Genomic DNA, 22,198 nt, shown 5'->3' on the forward strand with positions numbered 1-22,198 from the left:
GGTTTATCAGCATCCCTCCATCACCCATTCTCCACACTTCTAGTTATAACTAGTCCTGCCTCCGGGGGAATACTCTGGGCCAAATCCCGAGCTCGGAGCCTTTCCCCCGGACAGCACGCCAAATACACATAAACCTTTACTCTATATAATTATATGTAAAGGTGAACTCGTTAAATTGGTATGTAAAAGGTGAAATTTTTACTGGTATTGGTGCCGAGTGCTGAAATCTTGAAATCGTGACACAATTACTCTGTGAGTGATGAGTGTTTAAGCTGATCCTCGTCCCTCCATCATTTCATAATTCTCTTCAGCGTCCATTGTTTTATTGGGAGCCTCGGCCTGAGTCTGATTTAATGATGTTCCATGTTCTCCAAAGGAATGTCATTGGGATAAGGTGGTGGGTTATAGTCCTGTAAGAAAATACAGAATCACAGAAGGTTACTGTTACTTTTGGTTGAAGCAGAGGAAGCAGGATCCAAGTACAGCAGTCTTTTATTAAATAAACTCAAAACTTCACAAATACAAACTCAGACTAAGACTCAGGAACAGAAACAAGACTCGGGAACGGAACAACCAGCATAGTGCAACGGTTAGAGCTGACCAAGACACATGGCAGGATCACATGACAAACCGGGAATCACATAACTAGACAAACATGACAATGACAAGAACAAGAAACAAAACCCAAAACTTGACAGTTACAGAGATGAGAAGGAATGATGTTTCAGTTACAAAAACACAAACTGTAAATGTTTATTTGGGAGTTATAAGTGTTTTTGATTGTTTTGACTGTTTCACCGGTGAATATCTACTTCTGTACTGTTAAAAATAAAAATAAAAAGAGCAAAAAAGATAACATCCAGAAAAAAAAAACGTTGTTTTTGCACATTAAATCTCATATATCTTGATAAATCAGCCGATATACTTACACTCTGTGGTACTGGTGTATGGCTCTGTCTGCGACGATAGTAAATCACAGCAGCAGTTACAACTGCAGAAACCAGCAGAACAACAGCAACAACTATTCCTGCTACAGCTCCTGAAGACAGACCTGAATCTGGAACATCTACAGAGAAACAGACATTATTGTGAATGATAATCCATCCAGAACTTAATATTTTTACTTTAGACCCTTCTATATTGATCATCAGCTGTATCAACAGGAAACAGCAGCGTTAACTGTAAAACTAATATTATGCATCGCGCATGCGTCGTGGAAATCTCTTGAACTCTCGTCTCAGGCCCACAAGGAAGAAAGGGAATAGTCGAATAAAGTCGTTATTTATGGGGTTTTTTTCGGGAAAAAAGTAGTCTCGTCGCTTGATAAACTTATAGTTGAGCCACTGTAGGCACATGGAATATTTAAACATGTTCTTTAATGAATTTCTGGGCCATCAAGTTTCATTCCCTCTGGCAGCCTATGTAGCAGTGATCCAGCTCTCAGATTTAATCAAAAATATCTTCATTTGTGTTTCGAAGATGAACGAAGGTCTTACGGGGTTGGTACAGCATGGGGGTGAGTAATTAATGACTTAATTTTCATTTTTGGGTGAACTAACCCTTTAAGGGATCTACTCACCAATGACAGTAAGATTGAATCTCTTCACTCTAGTGATGCTGAAGCTGCTGTTGTTGATGATGATCTGTAGTTTATATTCTCCAGAGTCTGTGTTTCTGGTGTTTGTGATGGTCAGAGATCCAGTCTGATGATCCAGCTTCAGTCTGTCTCTGAATCTCTCATTACACTGAACATCTGTACAGATATCACTGATATCTCCAGTGATTTGAGCGATGTGAATGTCATTAAAATACCACGTCATCACATCATTTGGTTTTCTTGCTACAGGAGGATCAAAAGTAACAGATTGTCCCTTGTTTCTCTTCACTTCATCTATTTCAGCAGCAGAAACACCTGAAACACAAACCAACAGATGCTGGAGGATCTTTTGCTGAAAACAAAAAAAAACTACACAACATGAGAGAACTGTGAACATGACTTTGCATAAGCCCTTTCTTGACTCTCGATCTGAAAAGAAACATTTTGGTCTGTGCCTATAAACACAAATTAACAATGTGCTTTAAAAATATATAATCTGCATTTAAACATTATTAAATGACTCACCTTGGACATTAACACTGAAGATCTTTTCACTGTTCCTGCTGCTGCTGAAGATCCTCAGTTTATATTCTCCAGCATCTGTGTCTGTGATGTTTGTGATGGTCAGAGATCCAGTCTGATGATCCAGCTTCAGTCTGTCTCTGAATCTCTCAGTGCCTTCATTACACTGAACATCTGTACAGAGCTTATTAAGATCTCCATCGATTTGAGCAATGCGAGTGTCATCATAATACCATCTAATATCTACTTGTCGGTTTGTTTGAACACCAGTGTTTAGAGTGACTGAATCTCCCTCCATTACAAACACTTCATCTGATCCAACTCCAGACACACCTGGAGAAGAAACAGTTAACATAAGAAAAACAAAACTATGCAACTATTATTTTCTAATGGATCATACAGATTCTGAGCAGAGAAATATGTCTGAATTCGTAATGGAAACAAACAGCAGAAAAAAACATCGATTCACACTTTCACTCATCAGACAAACATACATGAGTCTCATGGACGATCTTATACACACACCCAATACACATTTTCATAGACTCATAATGTATATTAGATAAATAGTACCCATACAAATATTTCAGAAAACTACGCTATTTTAATTATGCTACAATTAAGACTCACGAGTCACAATACAGAGCCTTTCTTCAAAATATTTTTAGTTCTCCCCGTAAATAACATGTTTAGGGTAGCCTACATTTTATTAATTTGGCAGAAGCTCACTCACATTACATTCAAGCTTTGATCAGTTAATGCACTGATGTAAAATAATATTTACTAACAGTATCATACCATGTTTGTCAGGGTTGTTTCACTTCGGTGTAGTTTGTTCTTGGTTTTGTGACAGAGCCCTGACACTCCTGTATTTTATTTTCTTATATCTGTGTGCTGGTTTTAATACGAAGTCGTTTACAAAGTTCCCATTTTAACGCCACTGAAACTGATTTTTAATTTCGCGAGAAGCACAGACCACGCCCACATTATTTTGTTACATTCGTTTCAATGAAATTCGTATGATGACAAGTAGATTAAATAAATTATGCTATTTACAGTCTTTGCAGTGCGTGTATATTCACAGATTATTGTTATGATGCCAATTTGTGGCTTAATTTAAATTGAGCAGCAATACTGGGGTTAAAGGGACATGTCAAACATTTATTTATTTATTATTTATTTATTTTAATGTTGCTGAGTAATGAGTTAAAGCATCAAGCATACAGTACACTCCATAAATGTTCCTAAATAGAGGTGAAAATTGATAAGCCGTAGTTTATGGATCCAGTGAATTACCCACAGCATTTATTTAGGGGAATGTTCAAAAAACATATTGATTAGCTAACAGGTATGAAAGCAAGAACGACAAAAGAAAAAAAATTTGGCAAATGTACATGCATGCAGGACAGCTGTATTTGCCAACTGTGAAGGTCTGATCACACAGTACAACCTTCCACATTCTGAACATTCAATCTCAGGAAGGAAGAACAAACTATAGAATAAGTTACATGTTAATGAAGAACAGTTACTTGTTTTGCAATGTATAAATGTTTCTTTCCCATTGGTCAGTTTGGCCTTCATACCTACTGCTCTCCATCTAATGTAATCATGTTATATTAGTAAATAAATGTCACAGTTGTAATACCTTTTTATAGTAAGACCAATTTAACACACCATTACCCTTCATTGTGAAAATTTCACATCTTCTCTATATATAGTGTTCCTTTCTTGAGCAGCTATCAGGATATTGGTTATCCTGCAAAGTTTTTGATTTGTATCAATTTGCTGTAGTAATATGTCCTAATAACAATGACACCAGTTACAATAATGACAATAATTTATAGACCTTTTCATCTGTTCCTAACGGTTAGCAGACGACAACCATGAAAGCACATGATGTGATGAATAACAAGTTAAGAGAATATGTTAATGAGAATCATGGTACCAGTCAAATGAAAAAAATGGCATAATTCAAATTTATATTACATAAAAAGAGGCCCACACCCATTACATTTTATTAATAAAACTGATAGAATTGTGTCATATTTATTTTGTTAAAGAGGTCAACAAAAAAGTAAACAATAAAGCATTTCCTGTTGTTTTAGAAAGGGTCAAGGTATTCATGAGGTGACAAATGATTAAGAAAGAGGTTAGTGATGTACGCCTATGTGAATATTAGCCATAGAGAATATCAGTATATATTTGTAGTAATTCATCATCATCACTATATCATATATTCTGCTTATTTCAGTAATAAAATCAAAGGACTTTAATCACTGAAGACAAAGTGTTCTCTACATGTCCAAAAAAGACATTAGATACACAACATTAAAGTTCCAACAAGTCCACAACATTCAATATTTTTTTATTTACAAATATCAACATTGTTGTTATCAACATGATTAATACATATGAATACAGATTATTTATAATTATTTAAGATAATTTTCCCAAAACTCCATTTGATTGTCTCAGCAGCAGGTGATAACTGGAGACGCATACTAAGGTGTAATGCTGGAGCTCAAACAGTAGAGCGTTGGTGCTTACAATGCAAAGATCATGGGTTCAATTCCCAGGGAAAGCAAGAACTGCAGGAATGTAAATGTGTAATGCAATGTAAGTCACTGTGGATAAAAGCGTCTGCCAAATGCGTACATGTAAATACATGGTACAGAAAACATGTCCTCCACCCTTTGTCCTCCACCCTTCCAAACATGGGACTACAGTTATAGAAGTTGTATAGAAACGACGTCTAAAATTAGTCTAATTTTATGTTGAAAAGACGTCCACAAACGACCACATTTGGTCCCACGGACGTCAACATTAGACGTGCAATAAACGTCGAATAAAGACGTTGCCTGGCGTTACAAAACAAGCCCTTCAGTGGACCCAAATTGGATGTCCAAAAATGACATAGAAAAGACGTCACATTGCTCAGTGGGTTCATGCTCCTACTGAGCATAATGTAGCCTACAATACAATATTACCATACAAGCATTTATAAAATTCACTTAATTTAAGTGATTAGGCTATATGATTCTAAGAAGATGCAGTATTACATACAGAATTGTTCTGAAAGAAGAAGAGTCAAAATGATTTTTTTTTATTATCTGTTGGAAATGTTACAAGTTTGTAAGGCCGTCTAACTCGATCCAATGGCGGTATTCGAATTAGCGGTGAAGGTCTCTGCGTGTTACTGTCTTTTCTCACGGCAAAGTATTTTTGGTTAAATGCAATACATTTTATCTTATGTATTAACTCGTTTCATCTGACTCCATAAAATGAAAGGTTTTAATAATATCTGTGCCTCACTAAAAGTGAGCGAATGTTTGACTATTCCATTTAACTCTTCAATGAAAACAATGTCAGAGTCAGTTAAAATAATCAAATGTAACAATTTATTATGTCAGGTAAATGTATCATGCCAATTTCATAATCAATTCAAAGATAATCGATACAAAACATCAAATGCTCTGGAATAGAGAGAAAATGCAAACCCGACTTTAAGAAATACATGAGGCTGAGAGGTCTTCCTCTCAGCCTCACGGACCGATCTGAAGTACAGAAAAGGCCCCGAGCTCTCGCTGCGTTTCATTATATACCCAGACCTCATTTCAGATCTAAACAACAGTCACAGTGGAAATTTACCTGCTAGTAACCATTTGCTAACAGTGAGACATTTGCATTCAGACAAATGGTCGGAAGGTGTTAATTCACACCCTTCTGTGTGGAAGATATTTACAAACTCTTCAGAACTTATTACCTTTTAGTTTACTTCTTTGGGAATGAGACATTTGTACCAGTCGCACTGAGACATTTCAAATAATACCAAACATGTATAAAACGATAATAAAATGATAATCATTCACATTAAACCATTTAGATTCTTGTGTGAGTTTGGGAGATCTCACCACGAGTGGGGATCGAGGGAAAGAGATGTAAATTAGCACAAGAGTGAGTTCCAATGTTAATTTCCTTTGTTTTCTCAGAGAGTGGCCCTCTCTTAAAGTCCTTCCAGATTTTTCAGTCTTACAAGTTTATGAGCTAATTAACTTCATGACCCTATAAGCATAGCTGCTTTATATTAGAGAGCTGGTTGTATAGAGATCTTAATATAATCAGCAGAGTAAAATAAGCCGATAAGTATTTTTAAATAAAAAATAATAGATCCATTATAAAATTAGGCTATAGCCTATATGCAGATCAATAAATGCAACATGTTGAACAAATGGAAATGACTTTGCAATTTATGTTTATTTTAGGTAGCCTAGCTATAATCTACATCTGTTGTTATTTGTGATTAGAACTCATGACAACACACAAGAAAATATGATGTTGAGAAGAAAATTCTTACACGTGCGCTAGCAAGTCTGTTCATCCAATGAAACCGATTGTCACATGTTAACATAGGCGTGGTTTCTGAGCTTGACACTGAAGTATGTTAAACTTCTTTGAAATCGCGTCAAATACGCAGGAATATAGCATCCACTGCAAAAACAACGCGCTTTATTCGCATACCAGTGTATACAACTGGTGAAATAATCGTTTTTAATAGGTGATCCGTGAAATAGGGCATGAATCTGTCGAAGTTTTACATGATCTGCTGGAAATCCAGGTAAAACTATCTGCGTGCACGCGCGTTCCCTTTCGAACGGTCACTTCGTATTGCGTAGCTATACGCAGTGGGGGGGAAACTCCTTTTCCTCGATTTACTGAAGCCTTTATGTAAAGCGCATTTGCAGCTGCACAGCTAGAACATGAGCGTCTGGCTCGCTCATAGGCTGCGCTGCGGCAACTGCACATCCAATGGCGCAGGCGCCTCTGACGTGCAACCAATGAGATCACTCTGCGTCATACACATCAGAGCCCGCCAAGGGGGCGTGACCTCAGTCTATAATAGTCCCCGAATTCGCCATTATAGCAGATTTTACTCCTTCAGCGACAAACTTCACGTCTCTGACCATTTATTGAGCCTTCGCCGTCGAACAAGCCTTCAGCCTGAGCGAGCTACAGTTCAGCAGACTACACATCTCAACCGTGTTTCTCCTGACGCCGTCTCTCCTGTGGCTATCCGGCGATATCCTTTTCAATATCTGTTTATTATGTGTTTATATCTGTATCAGCGTTGTTCCATATGCCTCGTGTTATGCGAGGCCTACGAACACGCGAGCTGCATTTCATGCCTGGGACTCTACCACGCAGAGAATGCACTCTCTGTCGGCGGATGTGCGGCCTGCGCGTGCATGCCTATCTCCGTGCTGCGAACTCGGCTAACGTTAGCTCTCTCTCGAGACGGCGGCGCCGCATCTCCCGCGCTCCCTTCTCCGGCCCTACTTCAGCCGAGGAAGAAGAAGCGCCGCAGCCAACGGCATCCAGAGAGCACGGACGTTTGTGAATGCACGCCGGCCACGTCCCCGCGTGCTTCACTCACTCCAGCTCAGTCATCTCCGGTCCCGTTCGAGGGAGATCAGCGCCCCCCCACCACCACGTGGCGGGCCTCGTCTCTTTCGGCGGACCCAGCGAGGCAGGACTAACTCCGACGCTGAAATGCTTCGGATCCTAACACAGGCCGTCGCGGACCTCGAGCTCGAGTGGAACTAACCGTGCTAGCTGGCGCCGACCAGCAAAGCCCGCGAAACAGGCCTCTCAGCCCCGCCCTGCGGCTGATGCCGAACGCTTCCCGCCAAAGCCGTCCTAGCACGCAAAGGAAAGAGAGGGCACGTATCCCGCGCTTGCCGGACCACCCTCAAAGAAGCCAGCAAAACTTCCCACAGCCCCCTGTACAGTTCAGGCGGCTGGGGATTTTATTATTGTAAACAGGCCCGCAGCAGTGAGCACGTCTTTGCAAACAAACGCCGTTTTCACGGCGACTCAAATAAAGCACACGAGCACAACACATGGGTTCACGGTCCCCCTTCACTAGGCGGCCCCTCCCTTGTTGTAACACTGACTTCCCCACACGCAAATGCTTGTGCAGTCAGTCCAACATTCAATGTGTGCACAAATCACAATATATGGGTTCACGGTCCCCCTTCACTAGGCGGCCCCTCCCCTGTTTTAACACTGACTTCCCCACACGCAAATGCTTGTGCAGTCAGTCCAACATTCAATGTGTGCACAAATCACAATATATGGGTTCACGGTCCCCCTTCACTAGGCGGCCCCTCCCCTGTTTTAACACTGACTTCCCCACACGCAAATGCTTGTGCAGTCAGTCCAACATTCAATGTGTGCACAAATCACAATATATGGGTTCACGGTCCCCCTTCACTAGGCGGCCCCTCCCCTGTTGTAACACTGACTTCCCCACGCGCAAATGCTTGTACAGTCAGTCCAACACTCAATGTGTGCAAAAATCACAATATAAGGGCATCAGGTCCCCCTATGTTAGGCGGCCCGTCCCAATCAGTGTGTCAAGCCCTAGCCACACGGGTTATAGCCTGGCAAGCTATCCCCGATGTGTCGAGTTGAGTTATAAACGCTATAAAGCGAGGCAACTCGCTCCAATTCGCTCGCAGACCCCCAAAGTTTCAGGCGGTTCTCGAGACTTCGGTGAGAAGCAACGTGGGTCACATGCTTCGCACCGATGTACAGAATTCATTAGCAAAAGGGGTGATAGAATTAGTCCCCCCTGTGCTAAAACATACGGGTTTTTACAGCCGCTATTTTCTAATTCCGAAAAATGACGGCGGCCTCAGACCCACTCTAGATCTGAGACATTTGAACAAAGCTCTCATGAGACGGCCGTTCAAAATGTTAGCTATCAGTTTCACAAGCACAACACATGGGTTCACGGTTCCCCTTCACTAGGCGGTCCCTCCCCTGTTGTAACACTGACTTCCCCACACGCAAATGCTTGTGCAGTCAGTCCAACATTCAATGTGTGCACAAATCACAATATATGGGTTCACGGTCCCCCTTCACTAGGTGGCCCCTCCCCCGTTGTAACACTGACTTCCCCACACGCAAATGCTTGTACAGTCAGTCCAATACTCAATGTGTGCACAAATCACAATATAAGGGTATCAGGTCCCCCTACGTTAGGCGACCAGCCCCAATCAGTGTGTCAAGCCCTAGCCACACGGGTTCTAGCCTGGCAAGCTATCCCCGATGTGTCGAGTTGGGTCATAAACACTATAAAGCGAGGTTACTCGCTCCAATTCGCTCGCAGACCCCCGGAATTTCAGGCGGTTCTCGAGACTTCGGTGAGAAGTAACGTGGGTCACGTGCTTCGCACCGAAGTACAAAATCTATTAGCAAAAGGGGCGATAGAATTAGTCCCCCCCGCGCTAAAAAAATATGGGTTTTTACAGCCGCTATTTTCTGATTCCGAAAAAAGACGGCGGTCTCAGACCCATTCTAGATTTGAGACATTTGAACAAAGCTCTCATGAGACGGCCGTTCAAATTGTTAACTATCAAACATATCCTCGCGCAAGTGCGCCCGGGGGATTGGTTTGTCACAATGGATCTGAAAGATGCTTACTTTCACATTCAAATAAATCCTCGTCACAGGCCATTCTTGAGATTCGCCTTCGAGGGCCGGGCTTATCAATACACCGTTCTGCCGATCGGTCTATCGTTGGCACCCCGTACATTCACGAAGTGTATGGATGCAGCGCTTTCTCCTCTGAGATTTCAGGGAGTGCGCATGTTAAATTATCTCGACGACTGGCTGGTGCGGGCACAGTCGAGAATCGAGCTATTAGCTCACAGGGATTTGATTCTCGGCCATCTAAAATGCCTGGGTTTCACAATCAATGTTTCAAAAAGCAAACTAACCCCCAGCCAGAGCATGATCTTTCTGGGCACAGTTTTAGACTCGAGAGCTATGACAGCGTGACTCACACAGAGCGCGCGCTCTCGGTGCGAGCGCTTGCAGGCACTTTCAGATTGCGCGAGCGCGCGCCACTGAAGAAATTTCAGAAACTGCTTGGTCTCATGGCAGCAGCATCGCCAGTACTCCGCATGGGATTACTGCGCATGCGCCCGATGCAGCATTGGCTGAAACGCTGTGTGCCAACTCATGCATGGCAGTCAGGCAGTTTGCGCGTTATGGTGAATCACGGTTGTTTAAGAACCCTGATTCCCTGGCGGGCTCAGAACTGGCACCACGAGGGGGTGACAATGGGAACAATTTCCAGGAGGAAAGTGGTTCTTACAGATGCGTCCAACCTGGGTTGGGGAGCGCTGCACGAGGGCATGCCTGCATCCGGCCTCTGGTCGAGCACGGAGCAGAGCTTAAATATCAACTGTCTGGAGATGAAAGCAGTTGGGTTGGCCCTGAAGGCATTTCTGTCGAACCTCAGAGGTCACTACGTCTTAGTCCGCACAGACAATACGTCAGTGGTGGCCTACATGAATCGCCAGGGGGGCATCAGGTCAGGGAACCTGCATGCGATGGCGAGAGACCTCCTCTATATGGGCACAAACCAACCTGAGCTCTCTGAGAGCAGCGCATATCCCGGGCGTCCAGAATGTGGGCGCGAATATGCTTTCATGGGACAACACTCCCCTCGGCGAGTGGTCCCTGAACCCACAGACGGTCAGTCTAATATGGAAGGTGTTTGGCGAGGCCGAAATCGACCTTTTCGCCTCGAGAATCAAAACCCACTGCAAATTGTTCTTCTCGAAGAACAGGGACGCGCTGGCCCATGTCTGGCCCAACCGTCCCTTTTATGCCTTTCCCCCCCCCGTCTCGATGATTCCACAAGTCATCAAACGGGTCAGAGAGAGCGGGTGCCCAGTCCTTCTGGTGGCCCCTCTCTGGAAAACCAGATCGTGGTTCCCGGAACTAGTTCAGTTATCGGACACAATCCCATGGCCTGTCCCACTGAGGAAAGACCTCCTCACACAGGTGAACGGGACATTGTGGCATCCGAGACCCGATTTATGGGCCCTTCATGTTTGGCCCCTCAACGGGTACCCAAGGACCTTCCTGAGAAGGTTTTAAGCACTATATCTGAAGCCAGGGCCCCGTCGACTCGGCGCCTGTATGCTTCAAAATGGTCAGGTTTTTCCAGCTGGTGCTCGAAAAATCAGGCTGACCCAGAGTCATGTGTGATATCAGTGGTTCGCTCATTCTTACAGGAGCTGCTGGACGCGGGTTGCTCCCCGTCCACGCTCAAAGTGTATGTGGCAGCCATAGCAGCACATCATGTTCTGACGGCTGGCCAGTCACTGGGAAGAAACGACCTGGTCGTAAGATTCCTGAAAGGTGCGAGGAGAATGAACCCCTCCAGGCCTCCGTCTGTGCCGCCTCTGGACCTCTCCACGGTCCTGGGGGCTCTGAAAGGTCCGCCTTTCGAACCGCTCCAATCGGTTGATCTAAAAACCCTCTCGCTGAAGACCGCTCTCCTTATGGCGTTGGCATCTATCAAACGAGTGGGAGATCTGCAGGCGCTCTCTGTGAGCCCTGCATGTTTGGAGTTGGGTCCAGATGACTCCAGAGTCATCCTCAAGCCCAGACATGGTTACGTTCCTAAAGTGCTCTCAACACTGTTCAGAGCACAGGTGGTGACATTATCAGCCCTCCCTCCTTCTGCAGAGGATGGAGAGGTTAATCTTCTCTGCCCTGTCTGAGCGCTGAGAATCTATCGGGAGCTTTCTGCGTCTTTTAGACAATCAGAACAGCTTTTTGTCTGCTTTGGTGGTAGATCCAAGGGGGATCCAGTCACTAAGCAAAGACTGTCTAGATGGATAGTGGATGCTATTTCTATGGCTTATACCGCAGCGGGTCAAGTTTGCCCTATAGGTATCAAGGCCCATACGACCAGAGGTATGTCTCGTCATGGGCTTGGTCATCTGGCATTCCCATTAGTGATATTTGTGATGCGGCCGGCTGGTCCTCGCCTTCCACATTTATGAGTTTCTATAATAGGGAAGTGCCTTCCCTGCAGGCGAAGGTGCTTTCGGTATGATTAAGACCCGTCGGTGGCTGGTCTTGTCATATATTACTGTGCACTATCAAATTCACATATATATATAAAACCCGCTGCTGGCTGGTTGTATTCATGCATAAACCCGCTGTTGCCGGTTATATTTACATATATATAAAACCCGCTTTGGCCGGTTATATGACATATATAAAACCCGCTTTTGCCGGTTAAATTCCATACATATATAAAACCTGCTTTGGCCGGTTATAATTTCATATATAAACCCACTTGACTGGTTATATGTTCATATACCAATAACCCCGACAGTGTCTGGGTTCATTGGTGTAGTATGTTGGGTTATTTCTAACTGATGTGTACTATTTTAGACCTGACGGTGTCTGGTCTATTTATACATAATTATGCGGTTATGGCTTGTTCTGTATGCTCAGGGGCCTGAGTTGCAGTGGCAGCCAGTTACTCAGTGCGGCGTTTTGCATGGCGTCCCCACTGCGTATAGCTACGCAATACGAAGTGACCGTTCGAAAGGGAACTACTCGGTTACTCACGTAACCTCAGTTCCCTGAGTTAGGGAACGAGTATTGCGTAGCCAGCCGCACTATAGTAACATGGCAAGTTGTCGCTTCAGTCGTTAAACCTGCTATAATGGCGAATTCGGGGACTATTATAGACTGAGGTCACGCCCCCTTGGCGGGCTCTGACGTGTATGACGCAGAGTGATCTCATTGGTTGCACGTCAGAGGCGCCTGCGCCATTGGATGTGCAGTTGCCGCAGCGCAGCCTATGAGCGAGCCAGACGCTCATGTTCTAGCTGTGCAGCTGCAAATGCGCTTTACATAAAGGCTTCAGTAAATCGAGGAAAAGGAGTTTCCCCCCCACTGCGTATAGCTACGCAATACTCGTTCCCTAACTCAGGGAACTGAGGTTACGTGAGTAACCGAGTAGTTCCCATGATCCCCAGTTGATCCCTAACACCGGAAAAGAGATTGTAACAAATCTTGTCTTACCGTGGTTGGCTGAAATCAAGATCACCGACAGCAAATTAACTAGAAGCAACATGTTCTCCACATAAAATGAATGACTATTCTGATTCATAAAAGTTGGCTGCTTTAAGGGCGTAATTGTAAAAGTAACACCACGCTTCGCTTTCTTTCTGCCATAGAGCCGGTCTATGCGGAAGTGTGCAACTGTCTGATGCGTGTCGTGTACGTGTGGGCAGGGCACATCGCTCGCTTCTCTCACGGGCCAGCTAAATATGTCAGGGAGGGGTGTTTTCTATTTAGCACAAACATTAAACAGAAGTACCAAAAACACTTTACGATGCAGAAATTATGAATATAATTTTAATATCGATATTTTTGTAGAGGTAGGATATCGATACCAAGTAAGTAGCCTGTGAGTATCGATATATCGATACTGCAGCATCGATGTGCACATCCCTACTCCCCATTCAGCTGTCAGGATAGTTTCACTTACAAGTAGTTTTCCTTAACACCAATCTGAAGCTTAAAGATTAGAAAATCTTTATCAGCAATTAAAAATAAAAAGACGTTGAAATTGAAATGTCTATCTGAACATTGCTAAATAGGAAAATATGTAGAAGTTGAAAATTAAAAAAATGGCCTGTTTAAAAGCAAAGAAATGTTTAATAAAGTGCAAATATGCACAATTTATGTTGTTGGTATTTTATTAATATTTGTTATAATGTATTTTATTTAATATTTTGTTTGTAAAATACTGTAATATTTTTAACGTTTATTTATTTGTTGTCAAATTTGCTTTTGTAATAAATGTATTAATGGCCAGTGTGTCATGTGGATGTAAATTGCATGTAAGTGTAATGATCAAATTACACAATAAGCATTATAACTGACTGCAATATGCTTCTGTATTAATGTCATGGCTATAGAAATATCTATGGAAGCTTGTTTCCACCATGATTTTTTTTTTACTCTTTATCTCCCAATTTGTTTTTGTTTTTCCCTTGCAATTGCTAGCTTAAACATATCAGTTGTGACTTATAAAGTCAGAATTTTGTGAAATAAAATGCAAGAAAATATCAGACTTGTGAGGTGACTTACCTTTATTTATTTTTTTTATTCCATGATGGAAACACACTAACTAAATAAAATTAAAAATTAATAAAAATGTAAATGAGAGAGAGGTTGTTTATGGTCAGATGGGCCTGTTAACCAAAGATAAAAGCAAGTATCCCATGATAGAGCTCCAATGAGAAGCATTAAAACTACTTTTCTATCTATATATTTCTATTCTAACTCGTTTCTATCTTCACTTGGAGAGGAATAAAGATAACTGAGTATTGAGTACCTTTATAAAACCACCTGACTCAGGGAATATAACAAACGGGGAGGCCACACACAAATTAAATTAACCAAAAAGTAAATTTTATTAAGGTAATGCAGAAATTAATCGAGCAAACAACATCAAAACAGAAAAAAATGACGATATAACAAATTAATACTCAAAAACTCCTGGTGCTGGAAAGGCCTTAAATCGACAACCACACTGGGGAAGAAGAAACTTTTTATCAGTCGATTCATCGCCCACATCAACCACAGCCTGACTTGACCCTGCAAACACACAAAGAGAGAACACACACACAAACAAGACAAATGCCTCTGGGCAACAGGAAAACACAAATGAGAAAACAGAAGCTAGTCAGGACTGTAACAATACATACTGGTTGTCACTGACCACTTTATCAGATGTGCTCAAGCATATGCAACCAAGAACAATGACAATACTCAATGATTTAATTCCATGCTTTGGATACTTTTGCACTGAACTCAGAAGAAACAGATCTGATGAGATATGCTGATAAATGTGCTTTAAGAAAGAAGCATAAGGAATTGCAATTGAAAACAACAATAGTCTAGCAATAAGGGAACACATAATCATCAGTGAATAGAAATCTTTTTTAAGGTTTTACTTTTCAATAAGCAACTTAAGCAAAAAACTAACAATTTTTTTCAAGTATCTAATTTAGTGGAAAAAAGTAAAGAAAATAAAACAAAACTCAACTTTATTTCATTGGCCCCTATATCCCTTGTTCCAAACCTTTTTTTTTCCTTTTTTTTATGCTGGACGAAACTCTCTTCACATCCTGATAGCAATCACTAAGTTAAGTGGTCTAAATGTTTTTACAGTTTCACAGTCACGCAGAGCCCAAGCACAACCAAAACAATGTTTTTTCTGCAAAATGCATGGACTTTTGTTTTTTAACAAAGGGCCAAAGCAGCCATATCACCCTGTTGCCCAATGTAGCTAAGCAGGGTTGAGCCTGGTCAGTACCAGGATGGGAAACCTCCTGAGAAAACGTACTCGGTTACTAACGTAACCTCGGTTCTCTCTAGAGAGGGAAGGAGTACTGCGTAATATCTTACGCTATGGGGAAACCTCTTTTCCACGAGATATTGAAGCCAAAAATTATCCTTTAATTTTGATTAATGTAAAACGCTGTGCGGCAGCATGCAGACATAGGCAAGACGGCTCGCGCGCCTATTGGCTGCCCTGCGGCAACAGCAGCAGCCTATCGAGAGAGGCCCTGCGTGACGTGACATCCAATGGGGGCGCTTCGCGGCCATTTCGTCACGTCCCGCCCGAATAGGCGTGGCCTTGGCCTGTAAATACACTCGACAGGCTGATACAAACTGGTTTTCATCGCTGAAGCGAACCAGCGCTGTTGTATGCACGGCAAGATACGCAGTACTCGTTCCCTCTCTAGAGAGAACCGAGGTTACGTTAGTAACCGAGTACGTTCTCTTACGAGAGTATCTCTCGTACTGCGTAATATCTTACGCTATGGGGAACACAATGTAAGACGCCGTGCGTACTGGGATCCCACACTAAAGTCCCAAGGGCAGTAGCCCGGGGCTCATATAGTGCATAATCACCGTAGACTCACAGAGAGTCGGAGAAGAGAGGCTACAAGCATCATTCCCCATGAAATAGCATCCCACAGGAGCTAGTTATGTTAACAGTATTTCCCGCAGACAGGGTGAACGCGTTCAGCCTGAACTGGGCAAAAGTACGGGTTATTCAACACCCATGGAGCTGTTCTATCGATCAGTGAGCGATACTCAAGCAAAACTCAGCATTCTGCGCCGGCGCAGCGGGACAGATAGTACTGAATTCTAGACCGACAGCAGCTTGGCCTGTAAGGCGGGAACCTCTAGGTTATAGAAGCTTATAAATGTAGACGGCGAGGCCCAGCCCGCCGCCATACAGATATCATGCATGGAAATCCCACTAGACCACGCCCAGGAAGAGGCCACGCCTCTCGTGGAGTGCGCTCTGACACCATAAGGACACTGCAGGCCCTTAGAAGTGTAAGCCAGCGCTATGGCATCGACTATCCATCTGGATAGGCTCTGTTTTGATGCGGCCAGTCCCTTGGAGCGTCCGCCCAACAAAACAAAGAGCTGCTCGGTCTGCCTGAAGACAGACGAGCGGGACACATAAGCTCTCAGCGCCCTGATGGGGCAAAGGAGATTAGCATCCGCCTCCTCATTGTTCACCGGGAGGGCGCACAGGGAAATAACCTGGGCCCTGAACGGTGTGTTGAGGGATTTGGGCACGTACCCGTGCCTTGGTTTGAGTATGACTTTTGAGTCATTAGGCCCAAACTCCATACAGGGCGCGCTTACTGAAAGCGCTTGTAAGTCCCCCACGCGCTTCATTGAAGCAAGAGCCACAAGAAATACCGTTTTGAAAGACAGGTGCTTCATGTCTGACAAATGGATTGGCTCAAATGGGGCACCTTTCAGGGCTTCCAGAACCGTAGAAAGGTCCCACATAGGGACAGAGGGAGGTCTGGGAGGATTCAGCCTCCGAGCTCCCCTGAGGAATCGCACGACTAGGTCGTTTTTCCCCAGTGACTGGCCAGACATCAGTTTTGCAAACGCCGTTATGGCCGCCACGTATACTTTGAGCGTGGACGGGGTTCTACCCTTATCCAGCAGCTCCTGAAGGAAGGAGAGCACTTCCGTAACCCCGCAGTCTACGGGTGAAAAGCCCTGAGCTTGACACCAGGTAGAGAACACCGACCATTTCGAGGAGTAGAGCCGTCTAGTAGACGGGGCCCTAGCCTGCGTGATCGTGTTTAACACTCCCTCCGGGAGGTTAGAGGGTACCCGTTGATGGCCCACACATGTAGGGACCATAATTCCGGGCGAGGATGCCAAATCGAGCCCTTTGCCTGAGAGAGGAGGTCTCTCCTCACCGGTATCGGCCACGGGGCAGTGCTGGTCAGCTGCATCAGGACTGGGAACCAAGTCTGGTTCGTCCATAGCGGAGCCACGAGCAGCACTGGGCATCCATTTTCCCTGATTCGTTCCAGCACTTGAGGCAGGAGCGAGATGGGGGGAAAAGCATAGAGGGGGCGTCGGGGCCATACGTGGGCCAGCGCATCCCTGCTCTTGGAGAAAAAGTTCGGACAGTGAGCGTTTTCTTGGGACGCGAACAGGTCCACCTGCGCTCTGCCGAATGTCTCCCACAGCATTTGGATCGTCTGCAGGTGCAGCGACCATTCCCCTGCTGGGACATTGTTTCTGGACAGTCTGTCTGGTCCCAGATTCAGGTGACCAGGCACATGCGCTGCTTTCAGTAAAAGCAGGTTGTGCTGAGCCCAGTCCAGGAGGCGTTTCGTCAGCCTGTAAAGGCTTCGGGACCTGACGCCGCCCTGGTGATTTATGTACGCCACCACTGACATGTTGTCCGACCGGACTAAGACGTGGCGACCTTTTATCTGGGGACAAAAGAGCCTTAGCGCGTTGTCTACTGCCAGCATTTCTAGACAGTTTATGTGTAGGAGCTTCTCCCGTTCTGACCACTGGCCAAAGAACGGTCTGCCCTCGAGCAGCGCTCCCCATCCCGAGGTGGAGGCGTCCGTGGACACCACCATCACACTCGAGGGAGTCCCCAGACTCACGCATGACTGGTACCAGTCGGCTTTTTTCCAAGGTTTCAGAGCCGAGACGCATTTCCTGTCGACCCTGAGGCGAAACAGACCAGCGGCCCATGCCCCGGGCGGAACTCGCGCTTTCAGCCATAACTGCAGTGGGCGCATGCGAAGCAGGCCCAGCTGAAGTACCGAAGATGCAGAGGCCATGAGACACAGCATTTTCTGAAACCGCTTGAGCGGGACTATAGAGCCGCGGCGGAAGGATTTCACGGCGCGCTGAATGTCCAGTCCCCGCTCCGGCGACAGACTTGCTGTCATAGGCAGCGAGTCTATCACTGTTCCCAGAAAATAAATTTTCTGGCTGGGAGACAGCAAACTCTTCGCCCAATTGACTGTGAGACCCAGATTCTCGAGATGTTCGAGTAATGTGGTCTTGTGTTCTATGAGCTCTGATCGTGATCGAGCTAGAATCAACCAATCGTCCAAGTAGTTAAAAATTCGCATGCCCTGAAGTCTCAGGGGTGCGAGAGCCGTGTCCATGCACTTCGTGAATATACGGGATGCTGGGGACAGGTCGAACAGTAGGACTGTGTATTGATATGCCTGGCCCTCGAAGGCGAATCTCAAAAATCGCCTGTGACGTGACGCAATCTGTATTTGGAAATAGGCGTCTTTCAGATCTATTGACATGAACCAGTCTCCCTGGCGCACTTGCGCGAGGATTTTGCTGGTTGTCAGCATTTTGAACTTGCGTTTCAGAAGCGCTTTGTTCAACTGTTGCAGATCTAGAATGGGTCTGAGACCCCCGTCTTTTTTCGGTACCAGAAAATATCTGCTGTATACACCCCCTTCGCTCTGAGCCTGAGATAAAGGTTCTATGGCCCCTTTGCTCAGTAGTTTCACTATTTCGGTTCGAAGTAGATGAGATACTTCGTTGTCTACCATGGTTTCGACACGCGCCGTATAACGGCGCGGACGTCGAGCGAACTGTAGCGAATAGCCTCTTTTTATAGTGTTCAACACCCATTCTGATACCCCGGGAAGCTTTGCCCACGCATTTGCGTGAATAGCTAGAGGCAGAATGAGATCCGGCTCTGGCCGCGGCATAGCGGCAGCTGCAGAGCTTCGGTGTGCTGAGACATAAACACTATGTTTAAACAGGGCCGGCGCCACGGGGGGGCGTGAGGGGGCGACGCCCCCTCAACGGGACTCTCCCGCCCCCTCAGATCACCATGAATGTAAACGGGATTGTACTGATAAAATATGCTATTTAAAAATCACATTTGCCAATTACATTTTCACATTTTCTTGTTTTTGTGAATATTAAGCTGAATTAATAATATTTTAATTAAGGACAGTCTGTTAGACAAAGTCGTATTTTGATTGGTCGTTTGATTTTGCGTGCTCGCTCACCCTAGCATTACGTTAAATTTCTCATACGGGAAAGATCACACGACGGCTACGGACTGTAGAACGGATATTCCATAATTTCAAGGTTGAATAATGCATATCGGGGGCAATTGGGAGAGTCGGCATAGGCGGAGGGTGAACCAACTCCAGGGTCAGGCTAAGATGTGCGCTTCCCCTGCATTTAAATAGATTTCCTAACCATGTAGTTTTAACCAACGTCGCCAACAACAACTTAAGCGTCCCAGTATAAACGCTCCCGTTAACTCACTTGTTATTAGCGCAACTATACGTTTACAAACTGTTAATTTGAGCAAAAAAAAAAACAAGCACTGTATGCCTGGCAGCCAATATAAATAAACATTGCCAATATCCTCGGGCCGGGCCGGGCCTTTGATCTAGAGACGTGCACTCAACGCAATAGAGCGCGGCGCTGGACTACACTGTAAAAAAAAATCCTAATTTTACAGAAAATAACTGTGATTTTTTGACGATCATTTTCTTTCATTTTAAATTATACTCAAAACACTGTAAAATTACAAATAATATCTGTAAAATAAAAATTCAGCTGTTATTTTAGGTATTGTGACATTAATGACAAATTACAGTAATTCACATTTTTTATACAGAAAATTGATTGTATTTTTCATACAGTATTTTTTCTGTTTTCTTAAATTACATAAAAATGTATGTAAAATTACAAATATAATCTGTAATTTAACAGAAACAAAACAGTTAAATGATAAAATGGTCAAATGACTGTCAGCTCCCCAAAAAACTGTAAAACATCCTAAATTAAATAAACTGAAAAACACTGTTATTTTACAGGTATTTCCTGAATAATCACGATCATATACCTTCATTGTAAAAAAAAATCGTAAAAAAATGGTCAAATGACTGGCAGCTGCGGCTGCCAAACAAAAACTATAAAATTAAAGTAAAATATGCTAATTTAAATAAACCGAAAAAACACTGTTATTTTACAGGTATTTCCTGCATTATTATGATCAAATACCTTAATTGTAAAAAAATCGTAAAAAAAGGGTCAAATGACTGGCAGCTGCGGCTGCCAAACAAAAACCATAAAATTAAAGTAAAATATGCTAATTTAAATAAAGTGTAAAAAACTTTAAAATAAATTTGATGTCACCATGATTGGGATCAGTGTCTGCTTTAGTTGGGCTCATGACCCTTGAGATTTAACTTATGCTTTTCTTTGGCTGCTTTAATTGTGTATTTGATACACGTTTGTTATAAATGCTGAAGAAAATATCATATGATCTCGATCATTAATTGATGATGTTATAGTCATCATATGATGATCTGATTCACTGATATGACAGTCAAATCTCTGTATATGATAACTTAGATTACAGAGTATGTAGGTGGAATTTAGCTTTATACAAAGTATTTAATTAATGTCATAATTTTTCACATGACCCTTGAATATTGTGGTATCAGTATTATAACAACCTGCATTTAAAAAAAATATATATATACTACACAAAAGTTTTTTAGTTTTTTTTTTAGTTTTATAGAGACATCAAGAATCAACATATGAATCTCAACAATGGTGACAACCAAAAAAGTTTTTTTTTCATTGTCACCATTGTTGTGATTCATACGCTGATTCTTGATGTCTGAGTGAGTCTATATGTTCCTGTCAAATATTTTCTGTATAATGACTTCATAAAATCTGAGTATCACAGCACTGGAGAATGTTTTATAGAAGCTTTGTCATGCAAAATGAATAACTAATATTTAATGACAAAATCAGATATTATACTTCAGATGGTATCAATGGAGCTGGACTCTACATGATGACTATTCTCACTACAAAGTGACCAGCATTATCTGATCTGAGTTTCTCTTAGACTCTTACCATAACAAATATGCATCAGAGACACACAGTTAATGCAGCCAGAGAAACATTAAAGTTCATGACTAAAAGTTCAAGAGCCCAACTAAAGCAAATACTGATCTCCATCATGGTGACATCAAACTTTATTCTTTTCAATAAAGCTTCAACTTCTAAACCTCTGTTAATTCTCAATAATAATGTTAGTATGAAAGAAATAAAGTCTGGATTGTAATAAGTGAAGATGCTGCGATCCTGAAAGATCTGGTAGTGTTTAATGTTCTGTTGGGGTTTAAAGTGTTTCTGTATGGTGTGTTTCGTGTGTCACCATTGTGTTGAAGCGTAGAGCCTGAGCTCCAGTCCAGGATGAGCAAATAAACACTGTTGAAATGCTGCATGTTTCTTTATTTAACTGACAGTAACTGTGTAGTTGCTGATGTAGTGACGTATATAGTCAAAGCAAATCATGCATGTAATTAACTGCATGTTTTTCGGTAAATAAATCAGAAAATAAATGTGAAATAACTGTTTTAACTGTGTGTTTCTGTTAAAAAAGATTAATGAAGATTTCTGTAAAAGTATTTTGCACTTATTTAAATTAAGATATTTTACATTCATTTTATGGTTTTTGTATGGCAGCCGTTGCTGACAGTCATTTGACTGTTTTTTATGGGATTTTTTTACAATGAAGGTGTTTGATCGTAATAATTCAGGAAATAGTTGTAAAATAACAGTGTTTTTCTGTAAAAAAAATTAAGGAAAATTTCTGTAAAAGTTTTTTGCATTTCATTTAAATTACGATATTTTACTTTATTTTTACGGTTTTTGTTTGGCAGCCGCAGCTGCCAGTCATTGACCGTTTTTTTACGATTTTTTTTTTTACAGTGTAGATTTGATGGCCGAGCGCGGGCGGTAATGCACTCACTCTGTGTGTGCGGGTTGCGGGAGAATAAAACGATTCGCGAATCACGGGACTCCCTCAAACTAGAAATATTT

General features: G+C 42.9%; 1 protein-coding gene and 1 long non-coding RNA gene across 2 annotated transcripts in view; both read right to left on the reverse strand.

Moving 5' to 3' along the window:
- Positions 1–22,198, reverse strand: part of LOC143735380 (uncharacterized) — a 101,508-nt gene that overhangs the window by 40,322 nt on the left and 38,988 nt on the right. The window lies entirely within an intron of this gene.
- Positions 809–13,073, reverse strand: LOC143736317 (uncharacterized). The gene is made up of 5 exons (XM_077227058.1): positions 13,022–13,073; positions 2,123–2,452; positions 1,580–1,912; positions 926–1,066; positions 809–819 (listed from the first exon to the last, which is right to left on the reverse strand). The coding sequence occupies exons 1-5, from the start codon at positions 13,071–13,073 to the stop codon at positions 809–811; spliced, it is 867 nt and encodes a 288-aa protein (XP_077083173.1).

Source organism: Siphateles boraxobius, unplaced genomic scaffold (assembly GCF_051911475.1).
Source record: "Siphateles boraxobius isolate OS27281-9 unplaced genomic scaffold, OSU_SipBor_1 13, whole genome shotgun sequence".
NCBI lineage: Eukaryota > Metazoa > Chordata > Actinopteri > Cypriniformes > Leuciscidae > Siphateles > Siphateles boraxobius.

Bases quoted from the DNA above. Each gene is read 5' to 3' on its own strand.
- LOC143736317 (XM_077227058.1), bottom strand. From the start codon at position 13,073: ATGTTGCTTCTAGTTAATTTGCTGTCGGTGATCTTGATTTCAGCCAAC. The intron at 2,453-13,021 runs GTAAGACAAGAT...TTTCTTCTCCAG, and splicing joins CTTGATTTCAGCCAACCACG to GTGTGTCTGGAGTTGGATCA. The intron at 1,067-1,579 runs GTGAGTAGATCC...GTTTCTCTGTAG, and splicing joins ATTCAATCTTACTGTCATTG to ATGTTCCAGATTCAGGTCTG.